The sequence below is a fragment of the Saimiri boliviensis genome, chromosome 2, assembly GCF_048565385.1.
Source record: "Saimiri boliviensis isolate mSaiBol1 chromosome 2, mSaiBol1.pri, whole genome shotgun sequence".
Lineage (NCBI taxonomy): Eukaryota > Metazoa > Chordata > Mammalia > Primates > Cebidae > Saimiri > Saimiri boliviensis.
In genome coordinates this window covers 187,804,212-187,827,783 of record NC_133450.1, presented here as the reverse complement: position 1 = coordinate 187,827,783, position 23,572 = coordinate 187,804,212, and the positions used below count along the sequence as shown (strand labels likewise).

Here is a 23,572-nt window from a genome sequence, read left to right as displayed (position 1 = left end):
TAGACCAGAGCCAATGCTGTTCCACACAGGTGGTACTGATCAACGCAGTGAAAGATGTAGCCAAGGCCCTGGGAGACCTCATCAGTGCAACGAAGGCTGCAGCTGGCAAAGTTGGAGATGACCCTGCTGTGTGGCAGCTGAAGAACTCTGCTAAGGTTGGAGAGAATGAGATCAACATCAGCAGGGGCACTGGATTATGGACTCCTTCTGTTCCTTAAAATCATTCCTCTTCTCTTCTGATACCTCTAGGTGATGGTGACCAATGTGACATCATTGCTTAAGACAGTAAAAGCCGTGGAAGATGAGGCCACCAAAGGCACTCGGGCCCTGGAGGCAACCACAGAGCACATACGGCAGGAACTGGCGGTGAGCAGGAGTCTGGGGCATCAGGGACTAGGGTTAGAGAGAGGGATCCTGAAAGCCTGTGAACATGTGCCTCACATATACTCACAGACATAGTCACACACAGTCTCTCTCTCATCTCTCTCATTGCTATACTTCCTTTTTTTTTTTTTTTTTTGAGAAGGGTCTTGTTCTGTAGCCATCCTCCTCCAACCCTCTCAGCCCTCTCCTCTTGTCACTTCTCCCAGACATGGGACTCACATGGTGACAGAGCATGGTGCCTTTCCATTTCATATGGCACCTTTCTCAGTCACCATGTGACTTTCCCTACCCCAGATCTCACACATCCTCCCCCTGGAGTACAGTGGCGTGATGCTGGCTCACTGCAACCTCCACCTCCCAGGTTCAAGCAATTCTCATACCTCAGCCTCCTGAGTAGCTGGAACTGCAGGTGCATACCATGCTGGCTAATTTTTGTATTTTTAGTAGAGACAGGGTTTCACCGTGTTGATCAGGCTAGTCTCGAACTCCTGGCCTCAAGTGATCCACCCCACTCCGCCTCCGAAAGTGCTGGGATTATGCTCATGAGCCACTGGGTCCACCCTTTCATCACCAAACGTCTTAAGTGAGCTACACTCATGTCTTTCCTACTCATAGGTTTATTTCTTAGCATTTGACAACTGTCTTTTTTTACCTCCCACTTTCTCCAGTCACTAGTGGCCTCTTCTTAGTTGCCACATTCAGTGGCCTCTTCTTGGCCTTCATCCTTTTCAAACATTTGCAAAGCATCTGACTCTGTTAACAAGCTTCTCTTTGAATTTCTTTCTTCCCTTGGCCTAGATACTGGCTTTTCTCTTGTTTCTCGAACATCATTGAATCACCTTTAACCTAGTAAATGCAGAGGCCTTCCTGGGGTTGTACAAATAGCCTTTTTCTCTTCTTTGGCAAGTTTAACCACTTTCATTATTCAGTAAGAAGCAGATACCCAGTTCTGGGTTAGTTTCAACTGCATGTTTGATATCCTTACCTAGACGTGGTGCCTTCAGACCATGACATGGTCCTCCTAATGGTGGAAACACCCTTGCAGTCATGAAGATTCCACCTCAGTCGTCTTTGACTTCACCATCTTAGCCACCATATTCAGGCTGTTGCCACATCCTTTCACTCCTCCTCCCCAGTCCCACTGTCTGCACTCTGGTTCATACTTCCATACTCTCCTGCACTTTGGCTGCTGTACCAGTTTTCTCCATGGTCTCCCTGCTTCCGGTCTCTGCCACTCTCCTCTCTTCCTACTCATCTTTCTGATTTCTAAATTCATCTTTCTGGGTTCTGTTTTCACCTCTACTCGAAGGTGTTCAAGTTGGAACTCTTGACTTTCTGCCTCCCATAACTGGTCCTTTCCTGGTTTTCCCCCATCTCAGTAAATGGCACCTTTTAGTAATTCAGTTCCTTAAGCCAGAAACCCAGCTTCAATATATTAGACATTTCTCTTTCTCTCATTCACCACATCTAAGTTTTGATAGTGCCCCTTCCAAACACAGCTCATTTTCTCTTTCCCCATCTCTCTCCCACCACTACCACACTGTCCAAACCATCATCAGCCCTTATGTATTTATGTATTAAGTCTCTATCCAGTCTTCATGCTTCAACACTTCCCCCTCCAATCCTCCTTTCTACACAGTAGCCACAATTAGTTTTTAAACTATAAGTTAGGGGCTGGGCATGATGGCTGATGCCTGGAATCCTAGCACTAGGCTGAGGTGGGAGGATCACTTGAGTGAGTTCAAAACTAGTTTGGGCAACATAGCAAGATCCTGTCTCCACACAAAATTTAAAGATTAGCTAGGCAAGGTTGCCCACACCTGTCCCAGCTACTCAGGAGTCTGAAGGCAGGAAGATTCCTTGAGCTCAGGAGTTCAAGACTGTGGTGAGCTATGATCACTCCAGGGCAATCCAGCCTGGGTGACAGAGCAAGACCCTGTTTTAAATATATATATATATTTAAATATATATAGACAGATTATATTAGAATATATATAATATATATTATATATATCAGATTAGTGACATCAATAAATATATATAAAAAATTATGTCACTTCACTACTTAAAACTCATTAGTATGGCCCTGCTTTACTTCTTCAGTCTCATCCTACTCTCCGTTCTGTGCCCCGTCCCCCTGCACACTGTCAGTTCTGAGAACATGCCAAGCTCTTACCTGCTGCAGGCTCTTCCAGTCACTCTAGTCCAGGCTTTTGAGCACTGGGCTCCTTCCAGTTCCTCAGGCTTCAGTTTTCATGTCACCTCCTCAGAGAGCCCTTCCCTGACCACCTATCTGAAATAGTTCTCATCACAGCACTCTCTTTTATTCCCTCATAATCCAAATCACAGTCCTCAGTTTTATGCTTGTTTACTTATTTATTACCTAGGTCCAAAACCAGAATGTGAGCTCCATGAGAACAAGGAGCATCCCTAGCCCCTTGCATAGAATCTACCACCTAGCTGATCTTTAATAATGTTTGTGGATATAAATATATCCATCAAAATATATTATGGCTTTCACGTATTATGTAAAATTAAGTTCCTCAGTGTGATATTCAAGGCCCCAGTAACCATTCCTATATTCCAGAACATTCCTTGATACTTTAACACTTGACATCCTGATTGTTCATGTCCTACCATTTACCTAAAAATGCCCTCCTATCATCTTTACACTTTCTTTTTTTTTTTTGAGTCTCGCTGTATGATCCAGGCTGGAGTGCAGTGGCACAGTCTTGGCTCACTGCAACCTCTGCCTCCCAGGTTCAAGTGATACTCCTGCTTCAGCCTTCCAAGTAGCTGGGACTACAGGTGCCTGCCAACCACACCCAGCTAATTTTTTTATTTTTAGTAGAGACAACCATATTAGCCAGGCCGGTCTCAAACTCCTGGCCTTGTGATCTGCCCGCCTTGGCCTCCCAAAGTGCTGGGGTTACAGGTGTGAGTCACCACACCCAGCCATCTATGTATCTTTTATGGCTCAGCTCTGCCTCTCACCCCTTCAAGGCTTCTCTCTATTTTGGGAATGAAAACTCAGCCAAAAGCCACTTTTGTAATTTCAGACAAACTCTCCCCAGTTGCTTCAATGAGAAATGAAAACCAACTACCTTCTGTTACATTCACTGTGATGTGTGACTCTCTCCAAGGACTGCACCAAATCACATGGACAGAGTTCTACATTGTCTCATAGTCTCAGCCACTGTAAAATCTTTCTTCTTGTTCTGCCCCCACAGGTTTTCTGTTCACCAGAGCCACCTGCCAAGACCTCTACCCCAGAAGACTTCATCCGAATGACCAAGGGTATCACCATGGCAACAGCCAAGGCCGTTGCTGCTGGCAATTCCTGTCGCCAGGAAGATGTCATTGCCACAGCCAATCTGAGCCGCCGGGCTATTGCAGATATGCTTCGAGCTTGCAAGGTAGAAATCCTTGAGGCATTTTCGTGGGGCAGCTTTGGGCCAGAACATAGTGGGAGAGAAACTATAGGGATCTGGGGGGCCTAAAGCTAACATATTACTCTGGGGAACAGGAAGCAGCTTACCACCCGGAAGTGGCCCCTGATGTGCGGCTTCGAGCCTTACACTATGGCCGGGAATGTGCCAATGGCTACCTGGAACTGCTGGACCATGTGCTGCTGGTAAGGGAGGGAGTTGTTTGTTCCTTATACCAGCCTCTCGGAATACACAGGCCTCTTCCTGCAAGTCTCACACTCTGCTGTTTTGCTCAGATCTCCTTCCTACCCCATCCTCTGTTTCCCAAATCTGTTCTCCTTTCCAAGCCTCCCTTTCTCCCAGGCCTCATCCTTCTTGTCATTTTTGGTTCTCCCAATCACCTCTTCTTCCTCCTCTTTTTTCTTTTCTCTTCCCTTCCCACCTGACCACCCCTTTCTCTACCTTCATCGTCTCTTCTTCTCATCATTCTCCTTGCTCCTTGTCAGCCGGTGAGTGACACAACCCCACTGTCTCCGTGTTGTGTGCCGTGTCATGCATGGTGTGTGCTTGGATAGGGAGTGTGGTGTTTGAGGGCTGTGGTATGGATCGCTCTAGGGACGGGGGTGAGGGGCTCATGGTCTGTGCTATTTCATAGATCAGGGTAGACCCTAAGATGTGATGCTCTTTGTCCCCTGCCCACTTCTTGCCCAGACCCTGCAGAAGCCAAGCCCAGAACTGAAGCAGCAATTGACAGGACATTCAAAGCGTGTGGCTGGTTCAGTCACTGAGCTCATCCAGGCTGCCGAAGCTATGAAGGGTGAGGGGTGGCCAGGGCCAGGGAGGGAAGGAAAACCTTTGTCGTGGTGTGATCTCTGCTTCCTGGCTGGACCGCTCTGTGCTAGCCTCTGCCCATAGTCCCCAAGGTGCCAGGGCCTGGTGATATAACCATGCTCCCTGGTGCTTTTGACCTCCCCACTCTGCCTTAGCCTCTTCCCTCTTCCTTTATCCCACCAGGAACAGAATGGGTGGACCCAGAGGACCCCACAGTCATTGCTGAGAATGAGCTCCTGGGCGCTGCAGCTGCCATTGAGGCTGCAGCCAAAAAGCTAGAGCAGCTGAAGCCCCGGGCCAAACCCAAGGTAAGTCCTGTTCCCTCCTCCTCCACCCACACCATGGCAGAATGTCCCCACCTTCAGCCCATCTCTGACTTTACATCTCTTTCTGCAACCTTTGCTTATTGCAGGAAGCAGATGAGTCCTTGAACTTTGAGGAGCAGATACTGGAAGCTGCCAAGTCCATTGCGGCAGCCACCAGTGCACTGGTAAAGGCTGCGTCGGCTGCCCAGAGAGAACTAGTGGCCCAAGGGAAGGTGAGTGCTTAAAATCCAGAAGAGGCCAGGTGCGGTGGCTTCATGGCCTGTACAGCACTTTGGGAGGCCAAGGTGAGCAGATCACCTGAGGTCAGGAGTTTGAGACCAGCCTGGCCAACATTACGAAACTCCATCTCTACTGAAAATACAAAAATTAGCCGGGCACAGTGGTATGCGCCTCTAATCCCAGCTACTTGGGAGGCTGAGGCAGGAGAATCACTGGAATCCTGGAGGCAGAGGCTACAGTGAATCAAGATTGTGCCACTGCACTCCAGCCTGGGCAACACAGCAAGACTCTGTCTCAAAGAAAAAAAAAAAAAAACCAGAATTATGGGGACGGGTTGGCACTTTGATTTCCACACCCACATCTGGAGCCAGTGAGTCTTTGAAGTAAGGAAAGTGCAGGTCTAAGCAGGCTCTCCTCCTTCCTCCAGGTGGGTGCCATTCCAGCCAATGCACTGGACGATGGGCAGTGGTCCCAGGGCCTCATTTCTGCTGTAAGTGTGCAGTACCTACCAGGTCTCTCTGAGTTTGAGAGATTGGAGAAGGCTGGAGGGGGGATGGACCAGAGCAAGGGGCATATTTTAAGCCAACACTCCTTGCTATAGGCCCGGATGGTGGCTGCGGCCACCAACAATCTGTGTGAAGCAGCCAATGCAGCTGTACAAGGCCATGCCAGCCAGGAGAAGCTCATCTCATCAGCCAAGCAGGTAGCTGCCTCCACAGCCCAGCTTCTTGTGGCCTGCAAGGTCAAGGCTGACCAGGACTCTGAGGCAATGAAACGACTTCAGGTGAGGAACCCTGACCCATCCCATTGTCCCTTGGGCTATACTGCTTCAAACTGTTACCCTCAAGATGTGTTTGTATGAGAGAATTGAGAAACTGTCTCAACTGGGATCTTACCTGAGTTCTCAACTTAGGCTGCTTTCTCTCTGCCCAGGCTGCTGGCAACGCAGTGAAGCGAGCCTCAGATAACCTGGTGAAAGCAGCACAGAAGGCTGCAGCCTTCGAAGACCAGGAGAATGAGACAGTGGTGGTGAAGGAGAAAATGGTTGGTGGCATTGCCCAGGTGAGCTTCACCCCAGACACTGAGCAACACTGTCAGGAGGGTAGTCACATTGCCTGCACTGGTCTCAAATACCCTATAGCCCTGCTGTGCATCCTCACTGAACTGAGTCTCCAATCCCCACCCTCAGATCATCGCAGCACAGGAAGAGATGCTTCGGAAGGAACGAGAGCTGGAAGAGGCGAGGAAGAGACTGGCACAGATCCGGCAGCAGCAGTACAAGTTCCTGCCTTCAGAGCTTCGAGATGAGCACTAGAGAAGCTGCTTCTATTTAACGCAGACCCAGCCCAAAGACTGCCTGCCACTACCAAAGCCTTCTGTCAGGGCCCAACCTGCCCCAACCCAGCACTACCTGAAGTGCCTGCCAAACCCTGGGGGCCTGGCCCCACCCAGTCCCGCTGCACATCCCCCATCCCCTCCCCAATCCCAAGTCCTTCATGCCCTAGGGCCCCCCAGGTGCCTGCCCCTCCCCAGAGTATTAACGCTCCAAGAGTATTATTAACGCTGCTGTACCTCAATCTAAACCTGCCAGGACCCCAGCTCACTCTACCCGCCAGCAGCTTCCACCAGTCCCACAGCCTCATCAGCTCTCTGTCGTTTTTTTTGATACTATCTTTCCCCACCCCCAGCTACCCATGGGGGCTGCAGAGTTGTAAGCTCCAAATAGGCCATGCTCCAATAAAAATGATTCTACCTACAACCTCTACCTGGCTTCAAGGGAGATAGAAGATTCCTCCCAGGGCAGTAGGGGAGAGTGGGATTGAGTTCTGCCACCCACCTTGATCTGGCTTGAAATGGGTGAGGGGAAGACTGGTAGTCTGCCCCCTGAGGTCCCTTCCTCCTTCTTGCACCTGGACCTCTAAAGTTATCCATTAGGGAGGGTGTGCCTGAGAAATTATACTTCTGTTATCCCCACCTCACTGCCCAGCACCTGAGCCTCACCAGGTATCGTTCTGCTGCTGGGACAGCAGCTACTACAGCTCCTTGTGGCTACCAGGACATTCTGTTCTTAATAACTACTTGTGGTATATCAACAAATCCAGTCCTTGGCCAAATTCACATTTTCAAAAGAAGCTTTGCTAAAAATAATAAGCCTATAAATGTCTGAGCCTAAGAGAACTCTGACCACAGAATTGGTTGAAGCCATTAGCAAGCAAAAAATCCAAATTGAGGCTGCCTGGGGTAAGTAACTGCTTTTGATTGGATTGGGGCAGTCCTGCCTAGAGTAGCACTGAAAGGAAAAAGTTTGACCCAGGTGTGAGAATTTATCGTTGGGGGGGCAGAGCACCCCTAGTGGCCAGGCAGGTACTAGTAGCTCTGTTCCTGCAGCACTGCTAATCTGGTGGGTCACTCCTTCCCTCCTTGGCGGCAGTCAGGGAGGTGGATGCTATGTGCTTCCACTTCCTCATCCACCCATTCTGCCCACACTGCATGGACTCTCTGAAAGTCGCCTTAGGTTGGCCACTATTTTCATGTGTGATTCTTTTGTCAGCCCTGCTGCCCAGTACATTATTTCCTCAAGTAGAACACAAATACCACCCATCTGCTACTAACACCTTCTACTCCCACCCCATTGGGGAAAGTTTGAAGTAGATGGAATGAAGCTGGTACAGTGGCTAGAGCCTCTAATCCCAGCTACTTGGAAGGCTGAGGCAGGAGGACTACTTGAGCCCAGAGTTTGAGGCTGCAGTGAGCTGTGATGGTGCCACTGTGTGCCAGCCTGAGTGACAGAGTGAGAGCCTTTCTCTAAGAAATAAATTAGATGGAACTACTTTGTCGGGGACAGCCGATTAGGAATGGTGCCAACTTCCTACCAGCACTCCTGTCACCTGTGATTCATTCATTCAATATTTACTAAGCCATGCCTGTGCTAAGCACTGAAAAATTGAGATGTATTATCACTTCTCTGACAAAGAGGACTGGCAAGTCCGGTACATACTGCAGTGGCTCCCTAATCCTAGATTCAATGTCATAGCATCATGAGTTGAGGGCCTTGGAGATCAAATCCCTTCTACAACCTCCCCAACAAGTGGCAGTCGAGACTCTGAACTCCGGCTATGAGCCCAGGACAGCTGCTTACTCCTGTTACCATTTCCCTGTCATGTCCTCAGGGACTGGGACCAATCACATACTTCCTACTAGTGCTATCTTGGGAGCTGTCTGGGGAGAGGCTTTAACACTCATTAGACCAGCAGCTCTTCAAATGTGATCCTCAGATCCCTAAGTTTCCCTAAGACCTTTTCAGAGGTCCATAGGTCAAAACTATCTTCATAACAATACCAAGACATTATTTTCCTTAGCTGGGGATGGTGGCACACACCTGTAATCCCAGCTACTCGGGCAGCTGAGGCACCAGAATCACTTGAACCTGGGAGGCAGAGGTTGCAGAGAGCCAAGATCACACCACTGCACTCCAGCCTGGGCAACAGAGCAAGGCTCAAAAAAAGAAAAAAGTATTGATGAAGTAAACATGTATTAATTTAAACCTTAATCCCCGAGGAAAAGTCTTTTCAACATTCTGTATGATAAAATAGGAAGTATGCATAAAGCACTTTGCATACAAAAGTATGATGGTTTTCTGGAGGAAATAGGCTATTTTTTCAGTTGTGAGCTGAACTAGCTGCTGTTTCATGGAATGCCACGTTCACTCAAAAGAATGACCGACAAACTGTGGTTATCAGACTAAGGTAACTGGCAGAACTTTTCTCAAAGGAACAAAGTGAGTGTGTCACTTCAGGGAAAAATCTGACAGTGTTTGTTACCAATGATACAATTCAAGCTTTCAAGTGAAAAATCAAATTTTGGAACACTTGTATTTGCTACATGAGCTTCACAGCTTCTGAAAATTTAAAACTTAAAGACTTTACTGTTCTCCAACATAATACTATGAAGAAAAACAATTTACTGTTGAAACCTATTGTGATTTTTAAAATTTTTTATTTATTTTTGAGACGGAGCCTCGATCAGTTGCTCAGGCTGAAGTGCAGTGGTGCAGTCTCAGCTTACTACAACCTCCACCTCCCGGGTTCAAGAAAGTCTCCTGCCTCAGCCTCCGAGTAGCTGGGACTACAGGTGCCTGTCACCACACCCAGCTAACTTTTTGTATTTTTAGTAGAGACACGGTTTTGCCATGTTGCCCAGGCTGGTCTTGAATTCCTGAGCTCAAGCAATCCACCTATCTTGGCCTCCCAAAGTGCTGGAATTACAGGCATAAACCTGTAACCTGGCCTGAAACCTATTATAATCTTTTAAGTTGTATATAATGAAACATCAGTATTTGGAAGATCTGCATAGTTCTGAATCAATTATTTTGCATACGACCAGTACATGGTGTTACAAAATTATACATAGGTAAAATATCCAATCAAAGTGCAGTTCAGAAAAAAAAAGATTTTTTTTTTTCTTGGGAGACAGTCTTGCTCTGTTGCCCAAGCTGGAGTGCAGTGGCTTGATGTTAGCTCACTGCAGCCTTCTCCTCCTGGGTTCAAGTGATTCCCCTGCCTCACCCTCCTGAGTAGCTGGGATTGTGCCACCACATCCAACTAATTTTTGTATTTTTAGTAGAGACAGAGTTTTACCATGTTGGCCAAGCTGATCTCAAATTCCTGACCTCAGGTAAACCTCTCAAAGCTCTGGGATTACAGGCGTGAGCCACCACACCCAGCCAAAACAACAATTTTAATTTTTTTTTTTTTTGAGATGGAGTTTCGCTCTTGTTACCCAGGCTGGAGTGCAATGGCGCGATCTCGGCTCACCGCAACCTCCGCCTCCTGAGTACAGGCAATTCTCCTGCCTCAGCCTCCTGAGTAGCTGGGATTACAGGCACGTACCACCATGCCCAGCTAATTTTTTGTATTTTTAGTAGAGACGGGGTTTCACCATGTTGACCAGGATGGTCTCGATCTCTTGACCTTGTGATCCACCCGCCTCGGCCTCCCAAAGTGCTGGGATTACAGGCTTGAGCCACCGCGCCCAGCCCCCCAGATTTTAATTTAATGGTACAAAAAGGTCATTGATATAGTTTCAGGTTCTACATTGCAACTAACCCTTAAGAAACTGCCAATTATCAGCCAGGCACAGTGGCTCACACCTGCAGTTCCAGCACTTTGGGAGGCTGAGGTGGGAGGGTAGCTTGAGCCTAGGCGTTTGAGACCAACATAGGCAACATAGTAGGACACCATGTCTCTTTTTTAAAAAAGGCCAGGTATGGGCTGGGCGTGGTGGCTCATGCCTTGTAATCCAAGCACTTTGGAGGCCAAGGTGGGCGGATCACCTGAGGTCGGGAGTTCAAGACCAGCCTAACAAACATGGTGAAACATCATCTTAAATTAAAAGAAAAAAAAAAATTTTTTTTTTTTTTAAAGCCAGGTATGATAGTGTACATCTGTAGTCCCAGTGACTGGAAGAGACTGAGGCAGGGAGATTACTTGAGACTGGAAGGTCAAGGCTGCAGTGAGCCAAGCTGTGATTGTGTCACTGCACTCCAGCCTGGGTGTTAGAGCTAGATCTTGTCTCAGAAAACACCATAAAGAATCCAGACCCGGCACAGTGGCTTATGCCTGTAATCCCAGCACTTTGGGAGGCCAAGGAGGGCAGATTACCTGGGGTCAGGAGTTCGAGATCAGCCTGGCCAACATGGTGAAACTCCGTCTCCACTAAAAATACAAAAATTAGCTGGGTGTGGTGGCTTACACCTGTCGTCCCAGCTACTTGGGAGGCTGAGGCAGAAGAATAGCTTGAACCTGGGAGGCGAAGGTTGCAGTGAGCTGAGATCGCACCACTGCACTCCAGCCTGGGTGACAGAGCAAGATTCTGTCTCAAAATAGTAATAATAATAATAGGCCAGGTGTGATGTTTCACACCTGTAATACCCGCACTTTGGGAGACTAAGGCAGGCAAATCACTTGAGGTTAGGAGTTTGAGACCAGCCTGGCCAACATGGTGAAACTCTGTCTTTACCAAAAATACAAAATTTAGTCAGGCATGGTGGTGCCTGCCTGTAGTCCCAGCTACTCAGGAGGCTGAGGCATGAGAATCACTTGAACCTAGGAAGCGGAGGTTACAGTGAACCAAGATCTCGCCACTGCACTCCAGCCTGGGCCACCAAGCGAGACTCTGTCTCAAAAATAAATAAATAGGTCAGGTGCAGTGGCTCACACCTGTAATCCCAGCATTTTGAGAGGCCAAGGCGGGCAGATTACGAGGTCAAGAGATCGAGACCATCCTGGCCAACTTGGTGAAACCCTGTCTCTACTAAAAATACAAAAATTAGCCAGGCATGGTGGCGGGCTCCTTTAATCCTAACTACTCAAGAGTCTGAGGCAGGAGAATCGCTTGAACCCTAGAGGCAGAGGTTGCAGTGAGCCTAGTCACACCACTGCACTCCAGCCTGGGCAACAGAGTGAGACTCTGTCTCAAAAAAAAAGAAAAAAGAATAAATAAATAAATCTTTCCAACTACATATCTGTTGTGAGACCAGATTTTCTTCATATACAGTGCTTCAGACTAACCAACATATAGCAACAGATCAAATATGGAAGCAAATATGAAGAATCCAGCTGTCCCCTTGGAAGCCAGAGAATAAAGAGATTTGCAGAAGTACAAAATAATTTCCATACTCTCACTAATTCGGGAATGGGAATATAGTTATCTTTCATTTAGAACATTATGTTAATATGGCAATTGTGTAATGAGTTTATTTTTGTTATTTTTAATGAATTGATACATATTTAAAAATTTTCTCAGGTTTCATTTTAATATGGCAAGTATTTGGTAGATATACCCCACTTCAACAAAAGCTGTTTGGGGTCTTCAATATACTTTAAGAGTTTGAAGCGTTCTGTTCTAAGACCAAAAGACCCACACCATATTAACATATTTGAGTACCCAGAACCTGGTACATAAAAAACTCATCTGGCAAATGTTCACGAAGTGCCAACTCTATGCCTGGTGCTGTGCTAGGCATTGGGGATTCAGAATTGAGAACAATTTTTCTGTTGAGGACTCACAGACCAGCGGAGGTGCCAAACCGTGTAAGAACAGTTAAACCATGGGACTAGAATGAGAGTGAGAGCCTGCACCAAGAACACGCACCTATTAGGTGAAGCAGTGGGAAGAGAAGTGGCCACGGAAGACTTCCCAAAAAGCTGACACTTGATCTGAGTTAAAGGCCACCAGGAATCAGCCAAGGGGAAGGGCATTTTAGGGAGAGGGAACAGAATACATAAACTGTGGAAGCTTTAAGAAAAGAATGGCTATTTCCAGCTCCTGCATGTAGCTCATTATGAATGCAGTATGAGGTAAAAGTCTGAATACAGGGGGTTAGATTGGGCGTGAAAGAAGATGAGGGCCAGAGAGGCAGGCAGGAGCCAAAACAACAGGCCTTCTATACCATATTAAGAAATGTGGGTTATTGTTTTTTTTCTTCCTCAAAATAGGCAGGGTGCCCGCATGCCTGTAATCCCAGCTACTCAGGAGGCCGAGTCAGGAGGATCACTTGAGCCCAGAAGTTCAAGACCAGCCTGGGCAATTAGCGAGCTCTTATCTCAAAAAAGGTGGGGGGACAGGGATTAGGGAGGGGTTTTGGAGGGTTTTAGATAATATTCGCATTAACTTTTAAAAGGCATTTGGCAACAATGTCGTGGAACAATCCAATGAATGAATGAGTTGAGGAACCAGAAGTAAGACTACAAAAGACTGGAGAAAAAGAAGCGGCCAGAGGCCAGCCCAGACTGACCCGAAGAGGAACCCCATTGGTAGGAAGCAGCCTCTCCAGGATTAGGTGGAAGTGAGGCGCGAAGGGCAGGGGAGCCCCAGTGGTCCAGCATAGGCTGCTGATGGATGAGGGGTCTTCCACGGAGTTAGAGAAACACTGTGAGGTTAGGCCAGGGTTGCTCTCGGTGTGGCGCGCAGGCAGCTAAATGGATCTCAGTGCGTTTCCACGCCTTCTCCACTCCGCCCCAGCCTCCGGCCCCGGGTTCCCACGGTCCCCAGCCCACTGCAAAATCCAGGCCTCCCGCCCCTCCGCGACTGGAGGGTGAGGGCGAGGCTAGCAGCTCCCTCCCCGCTTCCTCCACTGGTTCTCTCCTCCCCTTCCCCCTACTCCAGGGCGGCTCTCCACTTCCTCTGCCCCCACCCCACCCCAGGGAAAAATGAAAACAAACACCTTCACGCCCCGCGCCTCAGACTCCCAGACCCGACGACCCGGCTCCGTCGCTGATTTGGCCGCCTTAGTCCGAGAGGACACCTAGCCCCGGGCCCTCTACACCCCGCAGCTCAGCGACTCTTCCCCTCGCCCCCCGCCTTCCCCGCCTCAGCTCGGCTCCGCCTCCCCACGGGGAAACATCCCAAAAAAGGGCAGAAAAGAAATTTCAGCGTAAAGTTGGCCCACTGGGAAAGAGAGGAGCGTCTGCGTGGAGCAGGGGAGGAGAGGGAGGGCGCGCGGAGGGGAGAGGGGCCAGGCGGAGGCGGGGGCGGGGAGCGGAGGGTCTCGGGACGCGTCCGGGTGGGAGCGGGGGCGGGGAGCGCGCGGTGACCAGTCCGGCCGCAGCCGCGTGGAAAATATGCGGGGCACGTGGGGGGCGGGGCGGGGAGCTGGGTCCCGAGCCGCCGGGCGCTCGCAGGAAGGGCCTGGCTCCAGGGCCTGGGAAGGGAGGCGAGGGAATGAGAGGTCAGGCGGGTCCTGGAGACAGCAAGCCGGGTCACACTCCGCACCTCCACCGGGGCTCTGGGCTCTTCTGCCTCAGTTTCCCCAAGTCCCCGATGAGACTCTGCTATCACCACGTCGAAAAACCTAGTGGGACTCAGGGTAAACTGAGGCACTCAAACTGCAGAGGAGCTCTGCCTCCCAAGAGACATTTAATCCGGGGGGATTTGCAGGAAACTTCTAAATTAAGGGTAGCGGCTGCTGCAGCTGAGGGGGGGCACGCCGGTCCCTGTGCCCGGGCAGCTGCCGTGAGCTCACGCCCCGAAATAGCCCCAGGGGCCCCAGCCGCAGCTGCCACTAGATCCGACTGTCACTCAGAGGAAGCCCGGAGCCCCCAGCCCAAGGGTCCCCTCCCCTGCGTAGCGTGGGGGTTTTTCCAGCCGACCGTCGGCTCCTTTTCCCTCCGACGGCTGGCAGGGTAGAGGGGAATTGGGGCGGGACCCCAAGGGGGGCGGTCCCGAGTGGGTGGGCGCAGGGGGCAGCCGCGCCCCCCGGCCAGGCCTTGCTTCTGCCCCTACAAGGTTTGGGCCGAGGTGGGGGAGGGTCCTGATCGCCGGCTCCGCCCGGTCCCTCCCCGCCTTTTAGGCGCCCGCGCGGCCGGGACGTCCCAGTCCTGCTCGGTCCTCCTTGCCTGCCACCCGTGCACCCAGTCGGCTCAGCCAGCCCAGTCCGTCCAGTCCTCACTGCCTGCCGGCCGGCCCACCCCCCACCACAGCCATGGACGCCATCAAGAAGAAGATGCAGATGCTGAAGCTGGACAAGGAGAACGCCATCGACCGCGCCGAGCAGGCCGAAGCCGACAAGAAGCAAGCTGAGGATCGCTGCAAGCAGGTGGGGGCCGGGCCCAGTGCAGCCTGCTTTCCCCGCCCCTGCCGAAGGCAGGGGTGGGTCGCTGCCATGAGTCCCCAGGCCTCAGGCCTGCCTGCCAGGGCTCTCTCCCACCCAGTGTGGGGGCCAGGCCTTCACAGTACCCTCAGGGCCTTCATCAGAGCCCCTTATCTCCCCGCCATAGTCTGGGGGAGCCCCAGGCCCCTGGTTCCCACTGCTGCCCTTGCAGAGCATGTTGGTCCTGCTCCTTGGGTTTTGAAGTTTTCTCTGTACCCCCACCAGGTCCCACCAGCACCCTTGACTGGACAACCCCCTTCTGCTATTCCTCTTCCATCCCAGTAGCCTCCAAATCTCTCTTGGTAGTTCCCCTACACACCCCATCTCCATTCTGGGCCTGGGCCCCCTCCCAGGCCTGGCTGACCCAGACCCCTCTGTCCCAGCTGGAGGAGGAGCAGCAGGCCCTCCAGAAGAAGCTGAAGGGGACAGAGGATGAAGTGGAAAAGTATTCTGAATCTGTGAAGGAGGCCCAGGAGAAACTGGAGCAGGCCGAGAAGAAGGCCACCGATGTGAGTGTGGACTTGGGGGACAATGGGGGGAGTTAGGGCGCTGGGGAGGGGCCCCCTGGGCAGGGGAACAAGGGGATAAGGGGACTTAGCTATCCCCAGCACCAGGACAGAAATGATTTTATCTCAGTAACCAAGGCTAGGGTAAGCTTACACAAATAATCCAAGACAGCGGATAAATCAAAACCACCTACCACTTCCCCCAGAGGACTTAGTCCTGTAATTCTGTTTGGTTCCAGCTTCTAGAATGTACAGTGATCAGGCAGTGAGTCATTGTGGGGGTGGAAGGCATAAGAATTTGCCATCTACCTCAGTTAATCCTCCAGCTGAAATTGGAGAGGAGACTGCAGCAGTTTGGGGGTCGGGGGTGTGGGTGTGAGGTACTGGCAGGCAGGAGGAGGGAGAGGGATCCAGAGATGAGGCCCCACTTGAGTTACAACCCTAAGGGGCCATTAGAAATTCCCTGGCCTTGACCTCTGCCTTCAACAGCCCTGCTGTGCCCTGAGGCCCCAGCTCAGGTTCTGAGGCTCCTCATTTATCCTCATTAAGCTGTCAACCTGGAGACCACGCCAGGCCACAGGGCAGAGGGACAGGGCCACAAATGCCAAAGCAGCTACCTTGGCAGGTCCTATTTACCCTGAGATTTCTCTGTCCACCCCACAATCCCAACCAGACTTCACTTCCTGCCATTTCCAACCCCCACCTTAAGATAGGAGAATGGCCATATGATTTTGGAATGGCACTTTCCCCATGCTCTGCCTCAGTTTCCCCATTTGCCGTCCACCCAGGACTGTTTTAAGATAAACCTGTGGTTGGATTAGCATAAATCATGGTCTGAACATCAGAGATGACATTGCTGTTTGTGTCAACTGCTCATGTTCCCAGCCCCCCACGGTTGGGCTTCTGTGACCTCCAGCCTCCAGTTTTGGTTCTCCACTAGTCCTGGCACTTGGGAGGGAGCTGACCTGCAGCTGCTAGCACAGACGACCCTGGGCATCTGACACTCTATAAATAACCAAGGCTCAGTGCAGCTGGAGGCAGGACTAGAAACCAAAGGAGCTGATGGGGGCTGGAGGCGGGGTGGGGGGACAGGGACAGAACTGGGGAGGCAGAGCAGCAGTGCCAGGAGCGGATAGATAGGAAAGACTGCCCAAGCTTATTGTGTGACCTTGAACACAGCACTCAACTTAACATGGTGCCTCAGTTTCTCTCTTCGCTCTTGCTTCCCATTTGTCTAATGGGGACAGAAGTGCCTGTCCTGTGGTTAGAGAGGAACCTCCATAACTGGCAAGAGCTTGAGGAACAAGAAATGGCACATATCAGTCCCATGATGAGGACCCCAGGACTCACCAAACTTTCCAGAGTTGTCACCCTACCATCGTGAAGAGTTTTTCTTTTACAGTTTCACTGCTCTCTAGGGTAGTCCTCCAATGTCCCCCAGAGTGATTCTTCCCAACCCCCAATGCTGTCCCCAGAATCCTTCCACACTGAGTCATCCGGCCCTGTGCCCATGATGGGCCCTTGCCACTCCAGGTGGCGAAGCTCCAGGTGCCTTCAGCACCTGGAGGATAAGCTACCGTCTGCTCTCTATATATGGTGCTATTTCTCCTGCCCTGCAGTCCTCTCAAGGATCTGCTTCCTATGCTCTCTGTCACAGTGGCTGCCCCCAGCTCCTCCCTCTACCTCCTTCCTCTACACAGGTCCTCTCTCCTCTCCACTCTGAAATCTCAGAGTCTCTGTGTCCTTGTTTTTGATGAAGAAAGAGGATAACCTGGCCGGGTGCAGTGGCTCACGCCTGTAATCCCAGCACTTTGGGAGGCCAAGGCAGGCAGATCACAAGGTCGGGAGTTTGAGACCAGCCTGGCCAATGTGGTGAAACCCCATCTCTACTAAAAATACAACAATTAGCTGGGTGTGGTAGTGGGCGCCTGCAGTCCCAGCTACTTGGGAGTCTGAGGCAGAGGTTGCAGTGATCTTAGATTGTGCCACTGCACTCCAGCCTGGATGACAAAGCAAAACCGTCTCAAAAAATAAAAATATAAAAAAGAAAGAGGGTAACCTAATATTTATGGAGTGCAGACCCTGTGTAGGCAGTGTGCTCAGTAGTTTCTGCATGTTATTTTACAATTTCCCAAACTTTGCTTATCATCAGAATCAGTCAGGGGCTTTAAAAAACAGAGAAGCCGGCCGGGCGCGGTGGCTCAAGCCTGTAATCCCAGCACTTTGGGAGGCCGAGGCGGGTGGATCACGAGGTCGAGAGATCGAGACCATCCTGGTCAACATGGTGAAACCCCGTCTCTACTAAAAATACAAAAAATTAGCTGGGCATGGTGGCGTGTGCCTGTAATCCCAGCTACTCAGGAGGCTGAGGCAGGAGAATTGCCTGAACCCAGGAGGCGGAGGCTGCGGTGAGCCGAGATCGCGCCATTGCACTCCAGCCTGGGTAACAAGAGCGGAACTCCGTCTCAAAAAAAAAAAAAAAAAAAAAAAAAAAAAACAGAGAAGCCAGGCGCTGTGGCTCAAGCCTGTAATCCCAGCACTTTGGGAGGCTGAGGCGGGTGGATCACGAGGTCAAGAGATCGAGACCGTCCTGGTCAACATGGTGAAACCCCGTCTCTACAAAAAATACAAAAAGTTAGCTGGGCATGATGGTGCATGCCTGTAATCCCAGCTACTCAGGAGGCTGAGACAGGAGAATTGCCTGAACCCAGGAGGTGGAGGTTGCGGTGAGCTGAGATCGCGCCATTGCACTCCAGCCTGGGTAACAAAAGCGAAACTCCCTGTCAAAAAAAAAAAAAAAAAAAACAGAGAAGATTCTCAAGTCCCCACCCTACACATCTCAGTTCAGTGGATCTGGCATGGAGTAAGAGAACCTGTTTCGTTTTATGAGCCTTCCCGAGGGTTCTGTTGGTTGATTGAGTATTAAAAGCACTGCATTATCTCAGAAGAGCCTTAAGAAGGAGGAAGTGTTATTGTTAACTCCAACTTGTGAAGGAGGAAACTGAGGCTTAGAGAGGCTAAATAAGTTGCCCAAGGTTACACAAGTGTTGAGTGGCTGATCCATGGCTCAAAGACAAGCCTGACTCAGAGCTGATGCTCTTAACACCACACCGCACTGCTCTCATTTTCCTTTGTTGGTGCTCATCTTGCTGTGGCCTTTATCTCGGTGTTTGACCAGGTTTCATGGATCTTTTCCAAAACCCCCATGGTTTTGCCTCCTATTGCAAGCTCAGGAACTGAGTAGACATCCCTCACACTGCGCCTGCATTGCCCCCAGCTCTCTGCTGGTCTTGGCAGGGAGACCCTTGCTACAACCATGGGCGTCCTTCATAGACCTGCCTCTTGGGCTTCTTGCTGGGAGTCTGCCTCGAAGCTGATGACAGATGACATCACTGAGCTTGGTCTTTTTTTTTTTTTTTGAGATGGGATCTCGCTATATTGCCCAGCCTGTCCTCCTAAGGTCAGGGTGAACTCCCACCTTAGCCTCCTGAGTAGCTGGGATTACAGGCGTGCACCACGGTGCCCAGCATCACTGAGCTTGATTCTGTGATGGGCTGGTCTTAGCAGCAGTGAAGTCTGGTTGGCCTGGTTCTTCCCCATCCCCCTACCTGGGCCAGGCTTTGCTGTGAAGGAATCAGAGCCGCGTCAGACCTGGCCCAGCACTTGGAGTGCTCTCACAGGGAACAGGAGGACTTGTGTGCAGGTGACCTTCGGGAGACTAACCGTGCACGGGGCAGGAGAGGCCCTGCTGCCAGGGAGCAGAGCTCGTCAAGTGAGAAATACATGTTTTTTTTTTTTTTTTTTTTTAAATGTAGTTTTGTTCTTTTTGCCCAGGCTGGAGTGCAATGGCATGATCTCAGCTCACTGCAACCACCGCCTCCTAGGTTCAAGTGATTCTTACGCCTCAGCCTCCCAAGTAGCTGGGATTACAGGTGCACACCACCATTCCCGGCTAATTTTGTATTTTTAGTAGAGACAGGTCAAACTCCTGACCTCAGGTGATCCACTCGCCTCAGCCTCTCAAAGTGCTGAGATTACAGGCATGAGCCACTGTGCCCAGCCTGAATGCACATTTTTTACTGGAGCACAGTCTGGGCAGAAGATGATTGGTCGAGGAAAAATTACAGAGAATGTATAGAAACCAGGAAGTCTCAGTTCTTTCTGAGAAGAATCTTGACATCCTCTAGAGCCTCCCTGATCCTCATCCAAGGCAGACCAGGCCTTTTTGACCCCAGTCTCTGACCCACAGGCTGAGGCAGATGTGGCCTCCCTGAACCGCCGCATTCAGCTGGTAGAGGAGGAGCTGGACCGGGCCCAGGAGCGCCTGGCTACAGCCCTGCAGAAGCTGGAGGAGGCTGAGAAGGCAGCTGATGAGAGCGAGAGGTGGTCAGGGGCCCCTGGGGGAGGACGGTCTGGGAGGGAGGAGGGATCCTGTCTGCTGATCCCGACCCCACGCTCACCCTCTCCGTGCCTCCCAGAGGAATGAAGGTCATCGAAAACCGGGCCATGAAGGACGAGGAGAAGATGGAGCTGCAGGAGATGCAGCTGAAAGAGGCCAAGCACATCGCTGAGGATTCAGACCGCAAATATGAGGAGGTGACAGCCTCGTCCCTCTGCCTGCTCGCTGCCCAGCCCACAGCATACCCAGTCCTTCTCTGCTGATCTACCCTCTCTTCCTCACTCCCTGCAGGTGGCCAGGAAGCTGGTTATCCTGGAAGGAGAGCTGGAGCGCTCAGAAGAGAGAGCTGAGGTGGCCGAGAGGTAAAGATACCTGGGGGTTGGCATGTGAGCCCCTTGGCACTGGGGGCCCTCCATATAGTGGGGAGGCAGTGTTCTAGGCTTGGGGCCATAGGGACAGCCCCTGTTCTCTGACCCCTGCCCGCTGCCCCCAGCCGAGCCAGACAGCTGGAGGAGGAACTTCGAACCATGGACCAGGCCCTCAAGTCCCTGATGGCCTCAGAGGAGGAGGTAGCAACCCCTCTGAACCTTTCCGGGCAATGGCGCCTTCTCTCAGCTCACCTTCTCTCCATCTCTGCACCACAGGCTGCTCTCTCTCAGCTGCTGGGGATTGGGAAGGGCCTGGGGCTTCTGAGCCCTGCCTGCTGTCACTCTCACAACTTGGCTCTTCTCTTCTCTCCTCTACCCATCCCCCACTGTGCCATCTCCACTGTCTGGCTTCACTGTGCCCTCACACCCCGCTCCCCCTGCCACACACCCCCTGCAGTAAATGTGGGGACCTAGAGGAGGAGCTGAAAATTGTTACCAACAACTTGAAATCCCTGGAGGCCCAGGCGGACAAGGTAGAGGGGAGCAGAGGGGCAGTGAGGATGGGGTCCCGCAGGGGAGGGAGGCGAGGGGCCCAAGGCAGGGAGGGGCTGGTGTTCAATGGAGGCAAGATGGCCAGCAGCCTACGGGGTACAATGGAGAAATGAAGGATTTGTGGCGGCACTGTACTGATGGTGTGTGTATGTCCCCAAAAGTATTCCACCAAAGAAGATAAATATGAAGAGGAGATCAAACTGCTGGAGGAGAAGCTGAAAGAGGTGAGAGTGCTCTTCCAGTTCCCAGTGTCCCCTCAAGCCCCTCTTATCCTTGTCAGAGACCGCTTGTGGTAGGACACTTGAGGGAAGGGATGGGCAAGAAGCTTGAGGTGGGCAGTGGTCTGTGGGAGAGCCTAACTCTTTCCCATTTCTACCATCCTGCCTTTATCCCCCAGGCTGAGACTCGAGCAGAGTTTGCCGAAAGGTCTGTGGCAAAGTTGGAGAAAACCATCGATGACCTGGAAGGTAAAAGGAATACTCTCTCATATCCCTGAGCCTTTATAAGTAGGTCCACACCTGCCGTGATTATCAGTCTGTCCCTTACCTTCTCATCCCATTTTATTTGCCACCAGTAAACTAGGGTTGACCCACCTAGGACTCTACCAACTCCCCAATTCTGTGGGCCATGTCTACAATTCAAGTAATTGTAGCTGTCCACAGGGCAACAACTCCAGTGCTTCTCAAATTTCGGCATGCATGAGAATCACTGGGAGAGTTTTAAAAACAGATTCCTAGGCTGTGCCCCAAAGTGACTGCTGACTTTCGGCTGGAGGATTTGCATTTCTAGCCAGCTCTCTGGTGCTGCCAATGCTGCTGGTCCCCAGGCCACACTCTGAGTAGCTCCCATGTAGACGACGCCGTCCCTGAGTGTAACGCAGTAGAGTTCTAGCACAGAGACTGCCTTATTAACTAGAGAGCTTTTGATTGAACATCTAGGTCTGCATGACAACACTAATAGAAAAGACTATTTTAAGCTAGATTGGACAAAAACAAACATGCAGGTATTTGTGAGTCCGTGACTATTTCTGTTGTTGATGGTGTTGTGGCTAAAGTTGCCTTTCCTTTTTATTCTGTGATAACCCTTTCACTTTCCCACTTCTCTCGCTTCCAGCCTTCTCAGGCAAGCTCCAATTTTACCTCCAGCTGTAGGAGGTTTGCCCTTTCTGGCTCCAGCACGCTCCCTCTCCCTGCTAAGCAAGCACTCCTGCTTGTCCAGAGCACCGTGCCCACAGCTCCCTGGGGAGGCAGGAGCTCCTGCGGGTAGAGCCAATGTGGGGTACAGAGAAGGAAAGAAGAGAGATGGGGTAGAAAGGGGGAGAAGGCGTTCCTGACAGCCGTCCAGCCTGTTCCCTAGCCTGCCACTCTCACTCTGTCTTTGTGCACCTCTGATTCTGTTTTTCTTTCCATTGCCCTCTCTCCTTCCTTTCCTCTTTCCCTCCACTCCCTCTCCCACACTCCCACCTTGTCCCCTCCCTGGACACCCCCAGACGAAGTCTATGCCCAGAAGATGAAGTACAAGGCCATTAGCGAGGAGCTGGACAACGCACTCAATGACATCACCTCCCTCTGAGCCCCACGCCAGTGTGGCCACCTCAGCCCTCTTCTCTCCTTTCCATTCTCTCTATGGGGAAGGGAACAGGCAGGAGGAGCAGAAATTGCCAACATTGCCCAGCCAGGCTGGGAGCAGCCTAGGGAGAACCTCCATCGTGCCCACCACCCAGTCTGGCACTGGCTTCATCCTTTACCTATCCTCCTTCACCCCCCTTCACTGCTTAATAAACTCTGAACTTGGTCTCCATGCTGTTTTCCTGCCCTCCAGAGAGCACCTCTATCACTACCACGGAGCACGGGTTCACTCCTGAGACCCTGGCTCTTGCAGACACCCCCACCCACTGCACTGAGCCACCCACCAAACAACATGGCCCACTCTGAAACCCCTCTGCACAGGCACTCCCAGGCTGTCACTCTGACTCACTGCTGCATGCGGGCACATGTGACCCTGTCAAACACTGTGATCCCCTCTGGTGCCAATCACTGACCTCAGAGCACTTAGCTGGGGTTCCAGGATCAAACAGAGTGTCTGGAAAGGAAATGGGGTGGTGAGGTGCAGGGCAGGGGCAAGAAGGTGGCAAAAGGGCTGGAATGGAGCTTGGAAACACGTTGGATGTCAGCAACATGGGGATTTCACTGCATCCGCAGGTCTGTTTTCTACCTCAAGTCTGTCTGGCCCTTCCTTTCCTGGCTCAGTCTTTGTCTTACCTTCTGTCTCCAACTTTCTTAAATCTTCTAAAGAAGAGGATAAAGCAGTTGATGACTCAGGCCTCCCCACCCCACCTCCATGACCACAAGGCCTTGAGGCATCCACGTCCATCCTGTTCCCCTTATCCTGGTCAATCCATCCATCTGCCCCTGCCATGGGGCCTTGGGGTCCCTGAATGTGTGTGTCTTCCTGTGTCTCCTGACCCACTCCATGTCTGTATGTCACCTTCCCCGCCCCGCCTCCCCACATCTCCCCCTCGTGTCTCCCTCCCACCTCACCTGCTGCTTCCCCTCACAGAGACCTTGGCCAGTGCCAAGGAGGAGAACGTCGAGATTCACCAGACCTTGGACCAGACCCTGCTGGAACTCAACAACCTGTGAGGGCGGGCCCCGCCCCCAACCAGGCTATGGTTGCTGCCCCAACCCAATAAAACTGATGTTTCCAGCTTCTCAAGGCCCTTTAAGCCTTTCTTTGGTATTTGGAATGGAGTTTGAAGGACCCGTGAATGAGCAGGGCCTGGGTCCTTGCTCTGCAGTGGGACCTCCTTTTCAGGGAAAACTGTGGAATGCGGGGGCCTGGGCTTATTGAGAAGGGGCTGTGAACAGGCCATATGAAGCAGGAAGTCTGACAGAGCTGGGGGACATCGTG

The 23,572-nt window shown here is 51.3% G+C and overlaps 2 protein-coding genes across 9 annotated transcripts in view; both read left to right on the top strand.

Annotated features, from left to right (window-relative positions):
* Window positions 1-6,951, top strand: part of TLN1 (talin 1) — a 35,841-nt gene extending 28,890 nt beyond the window's left edge. For 3 of the 4 annotated variants that reach the window (XM_039475050.2, XM_074395031.1, XM_074395030.1), the window contains exons 48-58: window positions 30-155; window positions 250-366; window positions 3,615-3,800; window positions 3,911-4,018; window positions 4,524-4,629; window positions 4,827-4,951; window positions 5,056-5,181; window positions 5,616-5,678; window positions 5,790-5,972; window positions 6,122-6,250; window positions 6,378-6,846. In XM_039475050.2, the coding sequence (XP_039330984.1) occupies window positions 30-155; window positions 250-366; window positions 3,615-3,800; window positions 3,911-4,018; window positions 4,524-4,629; window positions 4,827-4,951; window positions 5,056-5,181; window positions 5,616-5,678; window positions 5,790-5,972; window positions 6,122-6,250; window positions 6,378-6,503 (1,395 nt within the window). In that variant the 3' untranslated portion in view covers window positions 6,504-6,846. Of the gene's footprint in view, window positions 1-29; window positions 156-249; window positions 367-3,614; window positions 3,801-3,910; window positions 4,019-4,523; window positions 4,630-4,826; window positions 4,952-5,055; window positions 5,182-5,615; window positions 5,679-5,789; window positions 5,973-6,121; window positions 6,251-6,377 lie in introns of all 4 variants that reach the window. The other variant, XM_039475052.2, reaches the window with a different exon arrangement.
* A 7,440-nt stretch (window positions 6,952-14,391) lies between these two features.
* TPM2 (tropomyosin 2) lies at window positions 14,392-23,378 on the top strand. Of its 5 annotated transcripts, none has more exons than XM_003943797.3 (9): window positions 14,430-14,783; window positions 15,221-15,346; window positions 19,593-19,726; window positions 19,822-19,939; window positions 20,034-20,104; window positions 20,236-20,311; window positions 20,824-20,886; window positions 21,060-21,129; window positions 23,222-23,378. In XM_003943797.3, exons 1-9 carry the CDS (start codon window positions 14,670-14,672, stop codon window positions 23,302-23,304), a joined length of 855 nt encoding a protein of 284 aa, XP_003943846.1. In that variant the 5' UTR covers window positions 14,430-14,669; the 3' UTR covers window positions 23,305-23,378. The 5 variants fall into 5 exon arrangements, with proteins under 5 accessions (XP_074251130.1, XP_003943846.1, XP_010329982.1 ...); XM_010331680.3 differs by lacking the exon at window positions 20,236-20,311 and adding an exon at window positions 20,568-20,643 and having other exon boundaries at window positions 14,482-14,783; XM_003943795.4 differs by lacking the exon at window positions 23,222-23,378 and adding an exon at window positions 22,152-22,456 and having other exon boundaries at window positions 14,482-14,783.
* Window positions 23,379-23,572: the final 194 nt, after the last annotated feature.

Coding starts and splice junctions, on each gene's coding strand:
- TPM2 (XM_074395029.1), top strand. CDS start 14,670: ATGGACGCCATCAAGAAGAAGATGCAGATGCTGAAGCTGGACAAGGAG. Junction 14,784..15,220: donor CTGAGGATCGCTGCAAGCAG/GTGGGGGCCGGG, acceptor CCTCTGTCCCAG/CTGGAGGAGGAGCAGCAGGC. Junction 19,940..20,033: donor CAGACCGCAAATATGAGGAG/GTGACAGCCTCG, acceptor CACTCCCTGCAG/GTGGCCAGGAAGCTGGTTAT.